General features: G+C 37.7%; 1 protein-coding gene across 2 annotated transcripts; it reads left to right on the top strand.

The window, feature by feature from the left end:
- The first annotated feature begins 67 nt into the window (after positions 1-67).
- On the top strand, positions 68-20119 carry LOC119740249 (nuclear receptor subfamily 1 group D member 1-like). 2 transcript variants are annotated; one of them, XM_038215498.1, is made up of 10 exons: positions 68-144; positions 372-439; positions 2898-3046; positions 9707-9798; positions 11594-11738; positions 12131-13215; positions 13871-14020; positions 14166-14292; positions 16181-16291; positions 17104-20119. In XM_038215498.1, the coding sequence occupies exons 3-10, from the start codon at positions 3004-3006 to the stop codon at positions 17292-17294; spliced, it is 1944 nt and encodes a 647-aa protein (XP_038071426.1). In that variant the 5' UTR covers positions 68-144; positions 372-439; positions 2898-3003; the 3' UTR covers positions 17295-20119. The 2 variants fall into 2 exon arrangements, with proteins under 2 accessions (XP_038071426.1, XP_038071427.1); XM_038215499.1 differs by having other exon boundaries at positions 85-140.
- The last annotated feature ends 754 nt before the right edge of the window (positions 20120-20873 follow it).

Here is a 20873-nt window from a genome sequence, read left to right on the forward strand (position 1 = left end):
TGACCCAGTTGTTTTCACGCGCGCCGTTGCTTTGCACACCCTCAGGTCACCAGCAACTTGAGAGCAATCCCTGTAATTAATCAAGCTAAAGGGCAATGGAAATAAAGGTCATCAGACGGTTCATTTCTTGGGAACACAAAGTAGGTCAGTGGGTCAACGCAATCTCTTTATTTCGTGTCAGCGTTTACCCCGTGATATTCACAGAGTACAATCCTCAACATTTTAACTGTTGATTCCTTGGGTACTCGCCGGCACTTTTGATCCGTTTGAGTGAACTAGGCCCTCCGAAAGTTCAGTTTCTAACCAGTTTTTTCGTGCCCACTCAGCTCTGAGAAGTTGTATTGACGCACGCATGCTTTTGTTTTTCAAAGCATTCATCGTACGAACGTACGGGCAGTTTGCAGCGACTATTTTGGGCAGCTGTCCTGTGGTAATTTCGGTGAGTAACTATTTATTACCAATTTCTTGTTCATGTTAATTGGACCTATGATTGGACCTTGTGGCATAAATAAAGATATCTTCTGCATCACGTGGGAGAAAAAGTTGTCAAGACGAGCTCTAACCACTTTTTAAAAGAACACATTTTTGTCGTTCTGTTTCCTTTTATTTGCGTAAACAATGGAAATGCTTGCTGCACAACTTTATATATGTTGTGCGCTTTCTTGCAAATCACGCAATCTTAAGAATGAGCGCGAATTCTTAAGAACGAGCGCGTATTCTTAGGAATGAGCACGCAATCTGAAGAATGAGCACTCATTCTGAAGATTGCATGGGAATATCACTTGCGCATATTGCGCAATCTTAACAAACATTGCACGGCATAATTATGTTAAATGAAGTGTATAGCGGTTAAAGGGGAAATAATTCATATAACGAGGAAAGAAAATGATCTATGCTTCTGTACTCGTATAACTACGATAATTTGAATCAAATTAAACCTGTTAAATATTATTGCTTTTTTCTGCCCACTATGGGAAGTTTTGTAATAACGGAGGACTGGGAAGTAGTCTGGGAAGTGCTTTGTTTAGGCTAGACAAGTTACAAGTCCCTGTATGTATCATATGCATGTCACGAAAAAAACGATTTTGTTATCCCAAAAATCAGAATTCTTTCCACTACACAATTATTATGTCTCTTATTTTTTCCCGGTCCTCCGAATACGTGTACTTTCATATCCACTCTACTTTTCATCGTTAAATCTTTTCCTAGGTAAGTGACCTTGCCTTGCAACAGTATAATTGTTAAGAATCAGTGAACAAGAATGCAGCTAGACTTGCCAAGCATAGCCGGTGGTCGGCAGCGACAAGACCGTTATCTTGTCACACATTCTTAAGAATGTGCGCTCAATCTGGAAGAGTTTTTTTTGCGAAGATTGCGCAAGGATCCGGTTGCGCAATCATAAGAATGTGCATGCGCATTCTTATGATTGCGCAAATCACAAGAAAGCGCACAACATAGACCTTTCTCTACTTGAAAATATGTTTTCGACATGTTTTTATTTAGTGCCAGGTTACAATATTTCTTTGGGAAAATTTTTTTTTTCACCCCAAAGAAATTAATCATTTTTTTTCTTCTTCTAAATTTGTGTTAAACTAGTCAACGTAGGTCAAATAATTTTCAAATGTACCCAGAAATATGTACTCTTGGTGTAAAGCACAATATAGCCATGCATTGATTTAGGCTTGAATTTTGGACCAAACCCACTGCCGAATTGAGCTTGTCTTCTTTGATGAATTTTTGCATTTAGATGTGACAGTGTATTTGGATATTAAGATTTGCCCTGCTACAAAAGGCCAATACTTCTTTTCATCAAATATTTCATAAAAGTAAAGGTTATAGGGGCCTATACAACATTTACAAACATCCAAAAACAAAACTACCCAATTATTATGAAATACCTTACTTAACTGTAAGTGAATAATAGTCTCATCTCTCAAGCATTCTGTGAAATCATGGCACCCGGTGTGCTGTCATTTTCAAGAAAAGTGAAACATCCTGTGAAATCATGGCACCTGGTGTGCTGTCATTTTCAAGAAAAGTGGAATTGTTGCATCAATTAGGAAAAAACTGACTTTTTTTCAAATACTGCCCTCAATTTACAAATTACGTTGGTCCATGTTTTGTGTGCAATCGGTAACGGGTACAAGCCAGCTAGTCTGGTTCCCTGACCTGACAATTCCCTGATGTCTATAAAGTGCTCCGTTTTGTCTGGGGTAGGGTCAGGGAACCAGACTACAAGAACGGCATTTTCTTGGTTTTTCCAGCATCTATGAATACAAAATTTTAAACAGGTCAGTGTAACAATACTTGCTATAAATTACTAACCGCCAAATCCATCCATTTCTGAAAATTACAACAAAAGCAAATGTTGTATAATGTATATTACCTTTAAGTCAAACACAAATATGGATATTGATCTTGCTAGTCAGTACACTCCTACAGAGTATTTTCAAAGAAAACATTAGTTTCCAAAATGTTTCTTTCTGCCTTAGATTTAGAAACCACCAAAAAAAGCAGAAACTGAAACAGCTTTTTAACATCCTGTTTTAGAGTTGGAGTCCTGTTGTTCCTAGAAGTGTTTAAAAAAAAAGTACAAGTGACACTGTGGATAAATGGAAATAAAAACTAATATAATTTGTCACGTAGTCTACATTGAAGGAAACATTTTAACAAATTGTGTTGTAATCATTATTGCTCTGTTAAATATAAGATAGTGTGTACTTGTACGGTATTTTACTTTAAAAAAGTCTTTTAAAAAGGCACATTTTTAATAGTGTTTTGTTTATGTTTACAAGTAATATACCAGCACTCTGTAGGTTATTGCAAATGCTTTGTTTTGAAGGCAGTATGTTCTTCAGTACCATGAACAAATTCCATCGTTTGCTTTTGTTTCTCAGGTAACTTTTACTTTTTGTAACAAGTGACCTGAAAAATTGAAGCTTGTGGCAGAGAAAAGTCTTGTAGGCAGCGAAGGCCTGAATTTGTTCATCAAAAGACAAGAAGATGGAATGGGAGGCCAGAGATCGTCTTGGGTCGGGTGTACTGGGTAAGTGTCTTTTTTTTTCACCTATTCAGCAAAACTTGTTTTGTAGAGGATAGATACACATAAAGCAGGAATGGGTGAAATTGGAGTCAGATATTTACTGATCTTTTACTGTATTTGTCGGAACAAATTTTGTACTGTAATTTGCATGCCAACATACAGTGCATGTGGCAGCTCAAACTCAAAGTTGCTTGCGGTCAGTCATTTTTGTGTCTAATTTTATCCAAACTTAAAGGAGTTAGTAGAGTAAATGCGCCTATCAATTGTTCCCCCCCCCCCCCCCCCCCCCCGGCTGCCCAACCTAAGATGTGGGGATTGTCACTTTTGAAGTGACAAATCCCCCACCCCTCGGGCAAAATTTAAGTGACTATCTCTGACATACATACGTGGGGCGCACTAGTGATTGCCTTTCCATGTAGTATGTCCACGGTAACAATGTTTTTTAGTCACCAAAATCCCCACCCTGGGGCATGAAATTGTTGTTGGGCATGAAGATGTTTGCCAATATTGTATATTACCGGTACCTTTGAGGAGTTTGTACATCAGATGTACATTATGGATTTTTTTTGTTTGATTTTTGAGTTTATTACTTTTCAAGTGTTTTTCTTGACATTATTGAAATGATTATGTGTGATTGTGTTTACAATAATGTACATGCAGATGTGTTTTGGAACCTTATTTCTTTGCCCTTTTGAAACAAAAGTCAGTTTTTGAGAGAAAAGAACTGTGATGTGTCCTTTCATTTGACAGAAAACAAGAAGGAAAGAAATAGTCAGGATACTGTTTTTGACTGTGTATAAATCTGTACTGAAAGTGTTTCTCAGAAGAATACATATGTTTAGCCATATTCAGTTTGTAACCTCAACGTAACACACAAAACACCCATGGATTGTTTGTTTGTTTGAAAAACCAGGCATATTTGAAAAACAAAATTATAGGCCAAACAAAGGTTTACGCATGGCCTTCCAATAGTTCAATGGGTCCTTTTCCGCCATATTTGGTATTGTTGGATCTGTGGTTGATTTTACGCATGGTAACTGCCATTGTGTTGTGCTGACCCTTTGCAATAATATTTGGTTACAGGGTGGTACAGTGACCTCAAACCAAGTGACCCGATTCACAGCATTTTTTTTGTTTAGATAACAGCTGTGACACAGATGGAACAATGCATTGTGAAGTTTTATTGATGGCATGAGTAGGCATGTACAAAATCACTAAATAAATACACGTACATAGTACTTCAAATTTTCTTTTCAGTTTTGAGGTAAAAAAAATCAAAGAAATTAACGAGTGTGAGCAAGTACTTGTAGGCATTAACTAACCCCTTAAAAAGGGGGCTCTCTCCCCTTTTATTATTTTCTTTTTAACAGTATTTTACTGTAAGAATTTGCACTGAGAAATGTATGTATTGTACCAGACAAACAATTCCGAAAAATTTCTCACATTTCTACTGTCTCGTATTAAAAGCACTTAACTTAGTTGCATGTATTTTTAAAATGGAAAAAAAAAAATTAAGGTAAAGCCCTTACTTTTGAATAATTTCATAATCATTTTTGGGAAACATTTGCTTCTGGTAGAATTTGTATCGACAAAAAGGCAAGTAAAAAAAAATCTTTTTACTATAGCCTGGTGCTCTCCAATGTTGATAAAATCATGTTACCAACTACATATGTTGACTTGGCATTGAATATAAACACCTGACATGAGAAAGACGAATACTTTGAATACCTCACAAATTAATTATCAACCAGACTGTAAGAATGCGTGTTGGAAGTGTCATGAATTGTGTGTCTTGAGTTTATCTATGTATGTAAATGTATAGACCTTTGACATTATACCACAGTTCACCACTAACAGCGACCTAGAAAAAAAAGGACCTTTTCATTTACACAACTTTTTTTCCTAATGAACCACTGAGATTGTTAAAATTGTGATGACAAAATGGGGAACCGCATAGTCAGTTGATGACCGCCAGTTCAAAACCAACTTCAAAATCTTCTCCAATCGCTTTCTTTGTTTATTCCCCCCCCCCCATAAATTTACAATTTAGATCAACACTGTGGCAAATTTATCCCCCAAAACTTCACTTAAACCCCATACTGTAACATTAATCATATTCAGTAGAATTGTATGAAGTGTCATTTTAGAGAAAGCAAAGATGTCATTCCTTGATCAAAAAAATCATTCAAAAGTCTAACGGTGTGTCCACCTTTGTGAATTTTTGTCGAAGAAATTTTTAACAATACTGCCGCATGTTTGACCCAACAATAAAAGTCAATTCAAACAGTTTCCTTATGTGCAATGAAACAGTTTACTGATGTGCAATGAATAACACTCATACGGTCGTTGGATAAAATAATTAAATGAAATAATTAAATTAAAATTATTATTATTGAATAGTCAAAAACATACGATCCCAATTTTGAATATTTCGGCTTTTTCCCCAAACGTTGAGCACTGACATGTGCCAAGCTGACGCCGTGACGCCTCTAAACATTTTAAACCATCTTTTTTCCCTTTTATTCTGGAGTCTACGAAAATATCCAACACCGTGCAGAATGTCCAATTGCACACTCATCGCACATATCCCTAGCGATTTATATTCCGTCCAGCATCCATCAGAATACTTCAAGTTCGGGTGTGGATTTATGTAGTCATGTGCACTTAATAGGGTTAAAAGTAGCGGGACACACCTTTTCAAGCTATTGTGAATATAATGTTGCCAAATCTCGGGTCAATGCAAACATGACGCATCATGTTTTGACGTTTGGAAACTTGACGGTGTGTGAACTCTGAACAATGGTTCAGACTTTTCCCACGCCATGGCAGTACTTACTAGGTCAGGGCCTCATCCAATTCATTGTTATTCTTCCTGCATGTGTTGTGTTGCTGTTTCCCATTTCCCAACAAAAATGAAAGGATGAACTCGTGATAAACTCTCACACAGGCTAAAGTTATAGTCAGACATTAGAAATATTCCAGTGTTCCAAAAGAAATTAAGTTAGTCAAATGTAAGCACTGTACGTGAACTATGACGGCTCAAAATTTACACTTTCACTTAGTTTATTTTGTTAACATTTTAATAAAGACATTGAAAAAAACGAGGAACCAAACATAGGGCTGGATGGCTCAGTTGGTAGAGCACCGGAATGATAATCCGGAGGTCGCAGTTTCAAACCCAAGCTGCAGTCAAATTCTGTGTAATTATAGTCAGTTTTTCTTTATTTAAAAATTTTTAAAATTTATTGTACATGTATCTCATTTTACTCAGTGCTGTCCAACAAACATGACAAAGATTTTGTGTCCCAGGAATTCTCTCATGTCTCCCCCCCCAACCCCTAACAAAAATGTGGTAACGTAAAATGAAAATTGCTTGGTTTTGGTGTCCTGGTCATACAGTTTACCAAACCACATCCTATACATCACTTCTCCACATAGTGTACAACATAGTATACTGGTACTTAAAATGTGAATGCCAGCTATCCCGGTAGGGCTTGTTTTGCTCTGAACTTTTATTTTTTCTAAAGAGGACTTCCTTTAAACTTTAAATGAACCGTAAAATGTCTGTGTTCACATCCTGAGGTTTTTAATAATGGAGGTTCAGTGTACATTGAGCAATGAACCGATGTACTACTGTGTTTAAAAGGTCGGGTTGTTTCCCCTTAGAAAATGTTCATGATTTCCTTGGAAAAACCAAATGCGTACTGTCATACACATATCAGTTTTGAACTGTGGGGTACTAAATGTTACTTGTACTTTGCTTGCTTTACATTCGCGCTGTCCATTTTCAATAATTTAGTATTCAATTATTCAGAAATTATGCATTCCATTGAATATTCAATTATTTGAAACTCTCTGATCAAGTTTTACACATGCCACCTGCAAATGCGTGCCACACCTGTCAAAAGTTGTGTGGTGTTTGAAGGCTGGAGTGTTTTTAGGAATTTTATAGGTCTCAAGGGTTTTAATGTGCTGAAAGGATGAGAACAAGGAACTACATGTACCCTAAAAAAAAAAAAATTGGTATCTGACGATAAAGCGCCACAACCTTACAATTAAAATACATGTAAAATCACAGTCATGTGTAGTTTATTAATTTTTTTCCTGAATAATTCAAACCGGCAAAAAGCTGTTCAACTATTCGTTTGATGATCGAATATTAGAATATTTGGTACATTCGGGATAGCCCTAGTTTGCATGTGTGTTTCAGTTTTTTTTTATCTACATGTACATGTAGCTAATTTGAGTGACACACTCTGACCAGTTGTCCCACCTTGATTAGTCCAATATGGTTTGAGGAGAATTAGGACAAAGTTCTGGTCAGGACATGTAAGCTGATCTGACTCGCACAAATAGTATGTGTATGAAATCATACCGGTACAGTGTACACCCTAATTAAAGAACACAAACCAGATGTACATGTACATGTAGGTCAATGTTTTCAGGTCAGTTCAGCTTTTCCTAGCCTGTTCTTTTGCCTCCTTTCATTGCCCCTGGTGGCTGCTGGCCACAGCCCAAGGCACTAGGTCAAGGCTAGCTAGAGTTTCTATGAAACCAGACCAGTAGCGGCTCTGTTTGAGAGGTTTCCGGTTAAATACAATTATTTCTTTGTTTGCAGTTGGATTAGTTTGGATTGATTGTGAATATCATTTGAAGACATAAAATACTCTTCCCAACGTATTGAAACACTTTCATTGTACAGTGAAGTTTCAGGGTTTTTTTCCAGTCCATTTAAATAATGCATGTGTGATTGCTTTAAAGGAAATTGTTATAGGTTGTATTTGTTTTCTTATAATTTTGTCCTAACGGCTGCGGTTGTAAAATTGAATAATTAACTAACAAATAAGCCAAAATTTGATTTATGAATTTCCACTCCCTATCCCCCAAACAAAAGCAGAAACCGTTTTCAAATGCTTTCTCCTTTTACTATAGTTTTAGGTTGCTAGGGTCATAATTTTTTTTATGAGGCGATATTAATTTTTTGCCCTTGATATGCTGGCCTGGTTTTGATGCAGAAATTTGTGGGAATTCCCGGTCCTTTTCCCATTTAATCTCCTCCAGGTGCTTTGTGACATACTTTGTTCTCCACCAGTCCCCTCAAATATCCCACACAATGCCAACAATAAGTGACTCAAGCGAAACTAAATTGTCAAACGTCAGGGGATTATTGACAACACAACACATTGTGTTACAATGGTTAGGATTTTTTCTGTGAATTTAAATGGGTGTTTATCACTAAGTAATTTCTAGACGTTCAAAACAGAATAATGAATTGTGCCCCCTTCTGGTATTTTCCATAGCTTTGCTGACTGCATTATTGTAATATATGATTCTGTAAACTGATATTGTATCATGGAATAAAGTGAGAATAAAGTATGTATTGAATTGAAAAAAGAAAAACTGATATTTCTAGAAAATTCTATATTATTTTGATTCAATTCCAGATTGTTCTTGTATTAATTTGTCACTGAAACAGCAATACAGGTTAGCTAAATAGTTCAGGAGGTATAAAACATTACAATTTTATATATTTTTTTTCCTTTAGTATATTGAAACTATTTTTGCATTCATTTTAATAAAGTGTTCATGTATGTAGATATAGAATTGTGCCAACCTAATCATCGTGCTTTACTTAAGATAATTTTTTGGGGTAAAGTATGAGTTTCAATACAAGAATGTTTTTTTTGTCCACCCAAATATGGACCTTATTATCAGTCTTTGTGGGTCAGTGGCTGCCTTTGGTACCTGCAATTATCGTCCAGACATGAGACTAGTCGGTCAAGGACGTATGATCTTTATGAGGGCAGTTTGTGGCTAGCACTTGAGTCTGTGGGGAGTAGAGGGGAGAGGCCAGTATGAAAGCAAGGCAAGACTAGAGTACAATAGATTTGCCTTTTCTGTGAAAATAAAGTGTTTTCATTTCGGATTGAAAATTGTTTCAGTTTTGAAACTGTCAAAATATCATGAAAATGTAATATAATCTAATCATGCAAAAGGGCATTTGTCACTCTGATCTATTTGGTTTTGTTTAGTGTTTGCTTTGTCTGTTAATCATCGTTTTATTTTTTGTGCTGGGTTGTTTGGTTTTTAAGGAGGAGTTGAACTTAATAATGTAAATAGCTGGCAACAGCTTTGGTGAATGACTAAATTGGAGCTTTTTAAATGTAAAAAAGTAAAAAATATATGTGTTTGCCCCTGTTGCAAATCAATATACTTTCTGGTTCCTTTTTGTTTCTTACATACATCATTTGTTTGGCAAAAAGGGTGCTTTTAATAATTAAAAACTTACACATATATAGCGCCTTCCATTTTATATAAAAACCACAAAGCGCTGTACAAAAGATAAAACCAAAGTACATGTACATAAATATAAATAAAAATATCAAAATAAAACAAAGTTAATAATAATCAAAATAAGACAGCATAATGTAAAGCATACAAAAACCAAATATGAAAGCCCAAAGGAAACTTCAATGTATCCAAATGACCAAACACATTTATAAAACAGGCCAAACACATTGTAAAACAAGTCAAACAGGATTTCCAAAACCGGATCAAACAAATAAATGATAAGTCATAACCTCTTTTAATAGAGCTTAATTATTTAGTTGTTGGAGATTTTTTTTTAATTGTTTTGATTTTTGTTTGGCCTTATTTGGACAGATTTTGACAATGACATGAACATCTTGTGCCAGATTTGCTTGGATCGAGCGTCGGGGTTCCACTACGGAGTACACTCATGTGAAGGATGCAAGGTGAGTAACCTGCTCACAAGAGGGCGCTTTCATCATCAGCGACCCCACTCATAACATACATGTACATATCATGTTGACCTATATGCCATGTTATCTACAGCTACAATTTTCATGGTAACATGCAAATGGAATAAGAAAATAACAAAAAGTGAAGTCAAGGCTACCCCCCCCCCCCCCCCCCCCCACTGCCCAAAAATAATCCCACTAGTTTCTACTGTTCAAATTACCACCATAAAATAATTCCTATTGACATCTGGCCGTTGGTTTTCTTCTTTTCACCCCCCCCCCCTCTTTTGCATCTGTCTGCCCCCCCCCTTGCATACGCCCACCCTGGCAATGCTACAGACTAGCAAACAAAATGTATTGTATGTAGAATATGTGACGTGTACATGTACCTTCAACTTTTCTCAGATTTAATTGCCTGAAAACATCACCCTGGCCTCTGTATTCTGATGATATGACCTGAATATCCTCTTCAAACAAATTGAACTGTAGCTTTCTGTGTCAAGAGGATATATGTGTAGAGTTAATGAAGGTATAAATGAAACACTTGACTTCTGGTTGAACGTGGGAACGGCCGCTAAAAAGCAGCCAGATTATTGACCTGCAAATGAAAGCGTATTTTGAACTCGAATTTATATTAAAATGTATTTGTGGTACAATTTTCCTTTTTTTTAAAACATAAAATTCAAGTTGTTTGCATCACTATTCAGAGTAGAACTCACAGTAGATACATAATACCTTTTTCAGGCCTGGAGAAAAATGGCTCAGAAAAATTGAGAAGTTCTGGATATTTTTTTCACGTACATTTAAACCTGGTGTGATTATTAAGAGGTAGTTTCTCAAACATGTCAGATTATCACAACTGCCTTGTATGATGTGTGTGGTTGGTTTTCTTAATAATTGGGGGACAATGTATACAAGGTATATGTGTCTTTGCTTTTTGTTTTTCTTTTTTTGCAGACATCAATCATTATTTCAGAATGACAATAGAGACATTCTCAGCATTTTACATCAATTAAAAATAACCACAAAGGGGATTGCTTGTAGATTCCCAGAAAATACCCATGGATGTGGTCAGTCACACCATGGTCAGGCCAAGAGACCTACATGTACCTCTCTCCACCTGTTGCATGTGTTGATATCAGTTGGTGTTTGGACCCCAACTCAAATATGTGGTCACTGTGGTTCACAAAAGTGGCCACCCATACAGACAACATGACACTTGCATTAGGATTGACACTACGTATGTCATACATTTCTCAGGGAATCCAGGCACCCCCCCCCAACTTGTCAAATCTTAATTCAGTAAAATGCAGAATAACAATTCTAGCCCAGTTACATTTTGTACATACATCATCTGTCAGCAAACTTGTGGTCAACCTCCTCCCTCCATATAGATTGGTCTGGCGACAGGGGGGGGGGGGGGGAATACCTTTGTGAAAAGCTCTTTGATGGCTCTCAAATGTTCTGTTCCTGCCATGTCTGATCTGGCTAGCCCTGTTTGTTATGTGCCTGATGATAGAGGGGGCTTTCCTACTCACAAGACTATCAAATGTGGGAACAGTACCGGTACATACAACAAAAAAGGGGGGGGGGGGCATGATACACCTGTTCTGAGCAGGGTGGACATGCTCACGATGTCCATTTTCTTCAACAAAAACTCTAAAACAAAGCAACCAAAAAAAAATGATCATGCACTTAATTGAACATTGGGTTTTTGGCAACTTGGAAATGAACTTGAAGGGTATGATTTCTAAGATGTCTGATTTCCTCTTCTGTCTTTTCTTGACAGGGATTCTTCCGCAGGACTGTCCAGCAGAACTTGACGTACCGCCCCTGCCTGAATGCCGATCAGTGCGAGATCAAACGAAGCAGTCGCAACCAATGCCAGTCCTGTCGACTCAAAAAGTGCATTGACATGGGCATGTCCAGAAATGGTACATTTTGTTTTGAATGTAATATCATCAAACAGTTAGGTCTACACTACATGTCACTTCAAATTGTTAATTGTTGACCATTTTACAAATATGGCTTTTTGTAGTCAGTTTGTAGAATTTTAATTTTCATTGTGTGTCTCAAGAGATAATTGACCTATCGCCGTTTGCGAGTTAGCCACGCCCCTTAGACAACCCTATGTAATATTTGTACACTAAGTTTTGTTTGTCTCAGATTTTGCGCGTTCTGCGTCCATTTGTACCGGTATATTATATAATTGGACAATATTTCACAGGCTGCGTTGACGCGATTCTACCGCGATACGTCAATTGCAGTGACTGATTTCAAAGTTTTACTAATTAATGCCAGATTTATCATTTCTTTCAATTTTAAGCTGTACGGTTTGGCCGAATGTCCAAGAAAGAGAAGGCCAAACTTCAGGCAGCCAGACGGGAAGTCGTCAGCCGAGCTACCGTAACAGCGCCCTCTACAGAACCGCTGGATCTCAGCCACTCGTCCAATCAGGACCCGCCAGGTCAAACTGACCCAAAACCCAACGACATGCTGCAATATCCGAAGATCGCTGATCTGCAGAAAGTGCAAATCCCAAATGGGAAACATCCGGCAACCAGTGCAATAATCGTCAACGGATTGCCCGGAAAACCTCATAGTCACTCACCAGAGGGCGCTGTTGTCAACTACAGCAAGGACGAGTCCAAGGCATTTCTTAATTTAGCAGCCTCCCCACATCATAACTATCCCATGTTGCTCAACGGTCCCCAGTATTACTCTGCTACATCCCACTTGCGATATCTAGCCTCCATGCCCCGTATCATGCCAGACAAACACTCAAGCGTGACACCATTGGCCCCAACAGACCCTCTTATACCAAACCAAACTGATAAATCTGACAGAATCAAACAGGAAACTATTGAAAACTTAAATGGGATCGTTCAAAACTCAGCCCCAGAGGTCCAGAAGGTTACACATCCTGAGCCAAGCAATGGTCAACCGGTTTACGTAGACTCACACGCAGTCAAGCTTCAAGATTTTCCCAGCAAGTCAGCCCACAATGCAGTGCTTCAGTACCAAAACGGCACCAAAGTTCTCCTGAGTGTCTCCCAAGGAGGCTTCAGGGATGCGCCCCAGAGACACATTCTCTCCCCAGTGCAAGACGAAATCAAAGCTCCTAAGAGTAAACGCAAGTGCAATACTTACCTGCCGAGTGGCACGGTCAATGCAAACGGCTCTGAATGGAGCCGGAATCCAAAAAAGAATAAGGCCTCAGGAGATGTAGTTACCGTGGAGACTGGACGCCATCTTGAACTGGAGCATGATGGGATAGACACAGTGGATGCCATTTGTGGGGCGTATGCTGAGGGTATGGAGGAACAGTGGGCAAACCTTGAGAACATTCTGTTAGCTGCAATTAGGAAGCAAATACCTAAAGAAATTCCCAGGTCTCCTGAGATGTCACAGGTTTGTGTGAAAGTGTCATTCTTGGTTTCTTTCATCTGCAAAACAATTTACGCATGAACCCTAACCCCCTTGAGTGATTTACTAAGAACCTTCCTCAGTCCTGCAAATTCCAACACCATATGGTAAACTGTACGCCCAAACTGTTGGATTCTGATTATGGTGGTACGCCTGACCCAATGTAAGGCATTATCAGTTTACTAGTGTGGTACTCACTCCAACAGATTCCAACAAAACACGCAGTTGGATTTTGAAGGGTTGGGGTGGTTAAGGTTAATTAAAAAAACCATAGGCACTGCTCAGGCTTAAATTTAGATACTTGACATTTAATAGTTAACACCTTGGCACCAGTACTACATTATATTACATTGTATTTATTCATTGACCGGGCAGTACAGGGAAAAACAGGCAGGGCAGTTTGGGGTGATACAGGACCTATTGGGCTAAACAGTTCTTAATGTTCCCCAGGAGGAGTCCTAATGCACTTCATTCAATTTCAACTTCAGTGAAAAAAACCCCGCACTTTATCACTGAATAAAACGTTTAAGTTAAATATCTACTTGAGGCAAAAAAGAAAGAAAGATGCTTGCCACATTGCATGATTTCTTCAACAATCTAAAGTACACAATATGTTGTCCTTTTAACTGTCATTCAACAGACGGCAGAGCATCAATCTTCTGAGACTAGCAATGGTCCAGATTCCAGCAAGGAAGAAGCATTCTCCAGTCGCTTCTCTCCTGCCATTGGTCGCATCGTCGCTTTCACTAAATCCATCCCAGGATTCAACGACATTCCACATCCTGATCAGGTAAGGACAGCACGCAGCCAAACCCTCAGATAATCAGAGAGAGAGTTGTAGTTATATCCATTGCAAGTCTAATCGGTCAATCGCAAGTCAATCGCAAGTCAATCCAAGTTTTTAAATCTTTTGTCTGTGTTCCATCCCCTCCCAGGTTGTCCTTTTAAAGGCAGGTTGTTTTGAGGTCTTACTACTCCAGCTATGTGAGATACTGGATGTGAACCAGGACTCCGTCCAACTGGTAGGCCAGAGGTTCACCCGAGAGATGCTCAAACAGACAAGTAAGGTTTTTGGTGTCATTTCTCAGGCTTGCAACTACCAAAGTCTTGTGAAGCTTGGCATTTGTATTTTTGGTTACTCCGAGTTGCATGCCTGATTTGATAAATTTGGAAACCAGTTACTACATATTTTTGGCCACTGGTTGTGTTTTGAAAACCTTCGACAGTGGTAGTAGAGAATGTATTTTCACTGGATATTCTCAAGCAACTTTAGAATCTAAAGCCCGCCGCACACCTTTTTTGATTTTACCTGTTCACCTGATCATTGGGCCATCGGACGTACAGATAAGAGAGGTGCGCGCTGCAAAGTAGGACCGATCTGACCGTACGCGTACACTGGGTGACCAGATGGAATCAAACCTGTCCAATTTCACCTGATCGGATGTCACCGGAAAGGTGTGCGGGCAGCACTCTGAATTCACCGGAAATGATATTTATGTTAACCAATCAGATTCATGAAGGAAGTCACATGATTCAAAATTGACGGCTGCCATTTTATCATCATGTGATTGGTCTTCATGTGACCGATTATAGAACAGAATCAGGCATGTCTGCTCTCCTCAACGGTGAAAAAAAAACCGTACGGGTGATCCGGTGATCAGGTGATCCAGTGAAGGTAGAAAGGTGTGCAGCAGGCTTTATTGTCAACAAGCGTTGTGATCTTTAGGATACAATATCATGGAAGTGCAGGAAAACTATTTGAGCCACTTCCGCGAAAAAAAGAGGCAATCTGGCCAGAAATTGCATGTACACAGATTTATCCATAATTGTGCCACGAGTTTCAGCAGAAGCTTCCTCTGAAGTTAGAATGTTTGTTTGTGCTTAAATTTTACATTCCCTGAGTAATGTAGGAATGTTCTTTCAGTAGACAATTATGTGCTTAACAGTGAATGAGATTGGGCTTTGATGACAGTTTCCCTATGGCCAATGTCATGGAGATTGTTGCTAGGGACAGAAGACGTTTGTCTGGATAGACAGGCTACCAACCAACATGTCATTGTACGTGTATTGATTTTGACTGGGTCCCAACTCATGTTTGCTCAGCATGTTTATCTGTTAAGCAAGATTGTTTGCTAGACAGCCCTCAGAAATTGGAGGAAGAACATAATATGCTTGTAACTCTTTAAAGGTATAGTCCATCATTTGTAATTTATGCATTTTGTTCGTTTGAAGCAACAAAAGTGCTCAAAATCTAAAGAAGGGTGCTAAACAACTAACCTGATGAAGTTTCAGCTCAGCTTTAGCTGTATATTTCGAGAAAAACAACATTCTAGCATCTCGATTTCAAATCAAAAGTTGCTGAATCATGTTTTGAATTGGGCCTGAATTCAGCGTCCGAGACATGTTCTCACTGAGCCGATTGAGGCTACGTGATGTCACGCACAGATCTGACGAATTATAGCAACTGCGCGCACGTGTTCGTTGTGTCAACGCTTGCGCGTGTTTTGCCGAATAATAAAATGATTTACAAATGGAAATTTCCAACGGTGCTTCGTAAGACGCACCCTTGGAAAGGTCTTCTTTCGCTGATTTCTTTAAAATGACAGCTTGCCAGAAAGAATAATTTCACAGGGAGTTTAGTCCCCTTACTATCTTTCAACCAAGTATGTTTTGCGCCAGTTACTTTTTGGATAGCTGCAAATGATGGACTCTGGCTTTAAGCACAGTCTGTGTCACCCAATAATATTGTCATCAGATGGTCAAGCCAGTATCTCAGCTGGCCGCATATGCTAATGCCACACCAGGCATGTACATGTATTTTGCTGACACTTTACAATGTAAATGTTGACCTGATAATTATGTACTTGCCAAGGCAGCTGTGTAATCGCTGCTTTTTTTTTTTTTTTTAGAGTGAAACAAAAACCACTACTTTTATTTTTCTTGATCACAGAGCTAGGTGAGTTGATGGAAGCCATGTTCTCTGTTGCTAAGCAACTGAAAAATCTTCAGCTGACTCAGTCGGAGACGGTGCTCCTACATGCTGTAGTCTTAATAGCCTCAGGTGAGTTGGAAGATGACGCAACAATCTATGGTTGGTTGTGTATGTAGGCTGCGACTGTCTTTAGTACGTATGTATTGCTGTCATGGGGCCTTGTTCACTATGATTCAACTTTAAAGTAATTCCTACCACTTTCTTATTTCAGTGATAAATCAAGCCTGCACACTAGTACTAGTCAGGATGTAGGCTTTTTGTGTTTCAATCAAATGACAAATCCTTCAGTCAAATCAATTTTATAAGTCGCATCAACTCAACGACTTCAAGTGTAGAATTAATCGCCTGAATCAGACAGATAGTTGCGCCGATACATGTATAAAAGCTTGGCGACACTATCGGGTGTCATTTCTCAGCCTATACACAAAGAGGTGACCTTAATCCCTAGGATATTTTTGCTAAGAACATTCTTGAATCCTGCCAACTCCTCCACTTCACTGAAAACCAGAGGCACAATCTTTCAATCCAGTCTCATGTAAAGTAATATTGGTTATATAGGCTCTTCCTTCTTAACCATACAAAATCCTTCAAAAACTTCCAGAAGAATCTTGGAGGGATAAGGTTGATATTTGGTCTGAAAAAACAAATTCTCTCTCTGTGTTATTAAAAAGACTTAGCAGATGAAAAACAAATTTATACCAAAACTCAATGGTCTTTTGAAGTGCAGACTTTCTAACATGCAATTGTTTTTCAGCCAAGATTGCTGTCTACATTTGTGTTTCATTGTAAAGTCTCTTTTTACTGAAGTAAACTATAATACACTATGTCTTCAAATCAAGTCTGCGTTATTCCGTTACCATATATTTTCATTTTTCCACCAGATCGTAAAGGTCTTGCTGATGCAGAGTGTACCCGTAAGCTTCAGACTTGCCTGCTTGGTCTCCTAGAGCGATACCTGTATCTCAGCCACGGCTCAGATACCTCTGTCTTCCATCGCTGCTTACAGATTGTCTTAGATCTACGCATCCTCAACGTCCAACATGCAGAAACGCTCCTTGCCTACCAATCATGATTGCCGGGTCTTTCAAAGTTCAAACATAACTTTAAGGTCTGCTGAAAGTCTGAGGTCTTGGTCCAAGGTTTTTATCTCACCGTGTGTCCGAGGAATATCCATCAGGCAGTGTCCCTCAAAAACATTTGTCTTCCTCAACGTCTAACATGCAGACACAATAAGAAAGCTATGATTTCCTGAAATTGAGTACCATAACCACAGATCTGTTAGGGCTCTGTGCACAAGTACACTGAGTGGTCAACAAGCAAAAATCACTGTCGAGGTGTAGCTTATGATAGATATGCAAGGAATCTTAAATGTCATGATGTGATACTTCATGCCAATTGGGGTTGTAGAGGCACCTTGACTTCTAGACTAGCGCTCACGAGAAGGCCACACAATGCCAATCCAAAATTCTTTCCATGCACCTTGTATAATCCATGCAGAATAAAATAGCACTGTTTTGCCTACTCACAAAGAGCCATAAGTCACATATTTGACCCTCCAGCACAGAACCAGTCAGAAGTGCAGACACAGCCTACAATACAAAGAATATTGATTTGTAGAAATAGGACAAGTGATGAACGCATACTCCAAATATCATTCTAATTGCTTTTATAGGAATGTTTGTCAAGGAGTTCATTTAGAAAACTTTAACAACAAATTTGGATTTAAGAAATTTCTGAAATTTCTATAATTCCCTCAGATTTTGTCGATTCCCACATTCTATACATCATTGAAAAGCTCGTTCAATGTCCTTTCCAATGACCCTAATATCCCAGTTTTCAAAAAGTGGCCCAAGGAGGGTCACATATAGCACGTGGTACGCCTGACTAATTTCCTCTGAATATGCACAAACCTGATAGCGTCTTTTGCCGAGGAATGCTCTGCAGCCAAGTGCCTATCATATCTCTCTGTTTTCTACTCCTGAGAGGTAGGTACTTTTGCACCGAGTCCCTGAAATCTATGATTCATGATCGCCACGTCTTTCAGGACAATTTGTGTGTGTATAAACTTCGATACTGTCTTCTGAGGGATAAATTAACTGAAATGGTTGGTGAAGACTTGGATTACATCTCTGTGGTTGGATTGGGAATAGTGTTTTTTGGTGTCCAATGTTCAGGTATTAATGTATTTCATTGGCCCTGATAGGCTTATTCAATCATTCCATATTTAATTTAGCCATGGCTATTTTAAGAGACAAATTCGTTATGAAATATATATAGTTTTGAACTTGAGGCATGGCTTGTACATATGACTAAATATTCTGTTGTGACTGATTTAATTTATTATTTATTATAATCAATGGTTCTTAATGATAAAATGCTGGTTTAGTTGGGAATTTGATTATCAGTCGCAAGTCCTGCCCTTCCTTAAAGGCATCTAGGATCATTTGCATTTATCCCCAAAGTAACCTACCAAATTATCAAAATAATATTGACTTGGATTAAAGATCGTACTGGCACTAAACACTCTTTGAAAGTATTCCATCTGGTGTGCTGTCATTTAGAAGAAATCAAGACATGTAGGTGATTTCCAACAATCAGTCACTTGAGTGATTTTTGGAATAAAGAGTGCTGTCAATGAAATCGTGTTTCATGATCAAAAGGTTGTGTATGGTTTTTCACTGTTTTCTCAAAACGTGAAGCATCCACTGAGCTGAAATTTGAACAGGTTAGATTTTGAACGTTCTTTGGATTTTGAGTGGCGTTATTATTGGAAACGTACAAAATGCATGAGAAGCAGATGATATTGCCTTTAAGATTGAAAAAAAAATGTAGCTCTAGAATATGAAATGTGTTGAAATGAATATAACCAAGTTGTATTTATTTATATGCGTGAAATTTGAGTCAAGATGTCATATAATACACTAACATGCCCTAACAATGCAACGCACTTCCAAAGATCTTTTTTTTTTAGATCCTTGAAATACAATGATTTGTATTGAAGTAAATAACTTTATACAATGCCTGAATATATCCCTGTCATCTGATTGGTGGGTCGTTGATCACTATTGGTTGCACTTCAACACGGCTCTGATAACTCTGATACATTCAGTTAACAAAGTAACCGATCAGATGACGAGGATTTATTCAGGTGTTGTATAAAACAAATAATGAATGTTTACATTCGTGCAATGAAAAGAAGAATTTCATTCAGTTACAGATGGAATGTTCCATTCTCTGTGTCAACTCATGAAATTATTCTTGCAATGCACTCATACACTTTCCTTATTTGTCTACTACTAAATTTTGACAGAATTACAGCGTAACAAGTCGATGTGGATTCAGTTGTGGAATAAAATAACTTTTGTACATTTGTTTAAGGAATTTAAATGATTTTAGTTATGTGGTGTAAGCATACTGAGGATTTACAAGAAAAATAAAAGTTTTTTTTTTTAAACATGTACTGGTACATGATTTGAATGGAAAAACAATTTTGAAGTGTTTAGTTTATGTAGTTTATGATTTAATAGTCAATACAGATATCTTTTGCTGCAAATTTTGGTGTTTTTTTTAAAGGAATATTAGGTACTGTTAACCACTTGAAAATATGCAATTAAAAATTATTTACATTGGTGAATTTTTAAATGAGAAGTATTGAATATGAAATATATACTCAGCAATAATGAAATATGCAAAATGTTTGTTGAAAAATGTGTAATATGTAAATGGGGGAATGTTGCATCTTTATTCCTGAGTTTTTCTCAATGTATTTGAACACCACAAAAATGCCTTTAAAATGCAAAAAGAACACAGACCATTTGTTTCAGTTTTTATTAAGTATTTGTGCCTTAATCATTCACTGATTTTTTGTAATAAAATATTGAATAAGTAAAGTTCAGATGAGTGTGGTTTCAACAATGACAGTTGTGTTTTGAGTGTTAATCTTAGCAATGAGAACATGATTTTTCCTTTCTGGAAATACTAGTCCTTTCTGGAAATACTAGTCCTGTATAAAAACATGGGCACACCACTAACACGGACAAATAAAAGAAAATCACTCAAACAACATGTTCATTAATTTATAGCAAATGTTTTAATCGACCATTGATTAACACCAAGTTACGTTCTGTTGGCACTGTATGTACATATTATATATATATTCATCAAGGTCAAATGTCAAATCCCAACCAGACATTATCCTTTACCAAAAGTCTTTTAATGGCCTCTGCCCTACTTTACAAAAAGATAAGAATTGCAAGAAGTACACCATACCATCTGTGTGTATTCCAGTTAGATTACACAGAATATTTTTTAAGTAATTGTACAATAATTTAAAATCACCTGTTTGAAGCTTCTTTTGAAATCTGATGAAGGATATTGGCTGCTATGCATGAACACTTATCTATGGAAGTGATTTTAATTTCCTAAGGATGGTGAATGAAGCTGCAGCAATCAATATTTCGATTTTATGATGTATTTAGAGCTTAAGAAGCAAAGACAGGAAATAGGCCTCTTTTTTTTCTTCCTTTTTTTTTTTTTTTTTTTTTTTTTAAACATTTTCCCCCTTACGAATTCTGTCTCTAAATTCTACCATAATGCAATAAACTTAATTTTGGCATCTGTATTTAGCTTTTACAAATACTCCAATTTAGCT

The sequence above is a fragment of the Patiria miniata genome, unplaced genomic scaffold, assembly GCF_015706575.1.
Source record: "Patiria miniata isolate m_02_andy unplaced genomic scaffold, ASM1570657v1 HiC_scaffold_5, whole genome shotgun sequence".
Lineage (NCBI taxonomy): Eukaryota > Metazoa > Echinodermata > Asteroidea > Valvatida > Asterinidae > Patiria > Patiria miniata.

Excerpts from the sequence above, each read along its gene's own strand:
- LOC119740249 (XM_038215498.1), top strand. The coding sequence starts at position 3,004 with ATGGAATGGGAGGCCAGAGATCGTCTTGGGTCGGGTGTACTGG. Across the intron at positions 9,799-11,593 it reads ACTCATGTGAAGGATGCAAG|GGATTCTTCCGCAGGACTGT; the intron begins GTGAGTAACCTG and ends TTTTCTTGACAG. Across the intron at positions 13,216-13,870 it reads GGTCTCCTGAGATGTCACAG|ACGGCAGAGCATCAATCTTC; the intron begins GTTTGTGTGAAA and ends GTCATTCAACAG.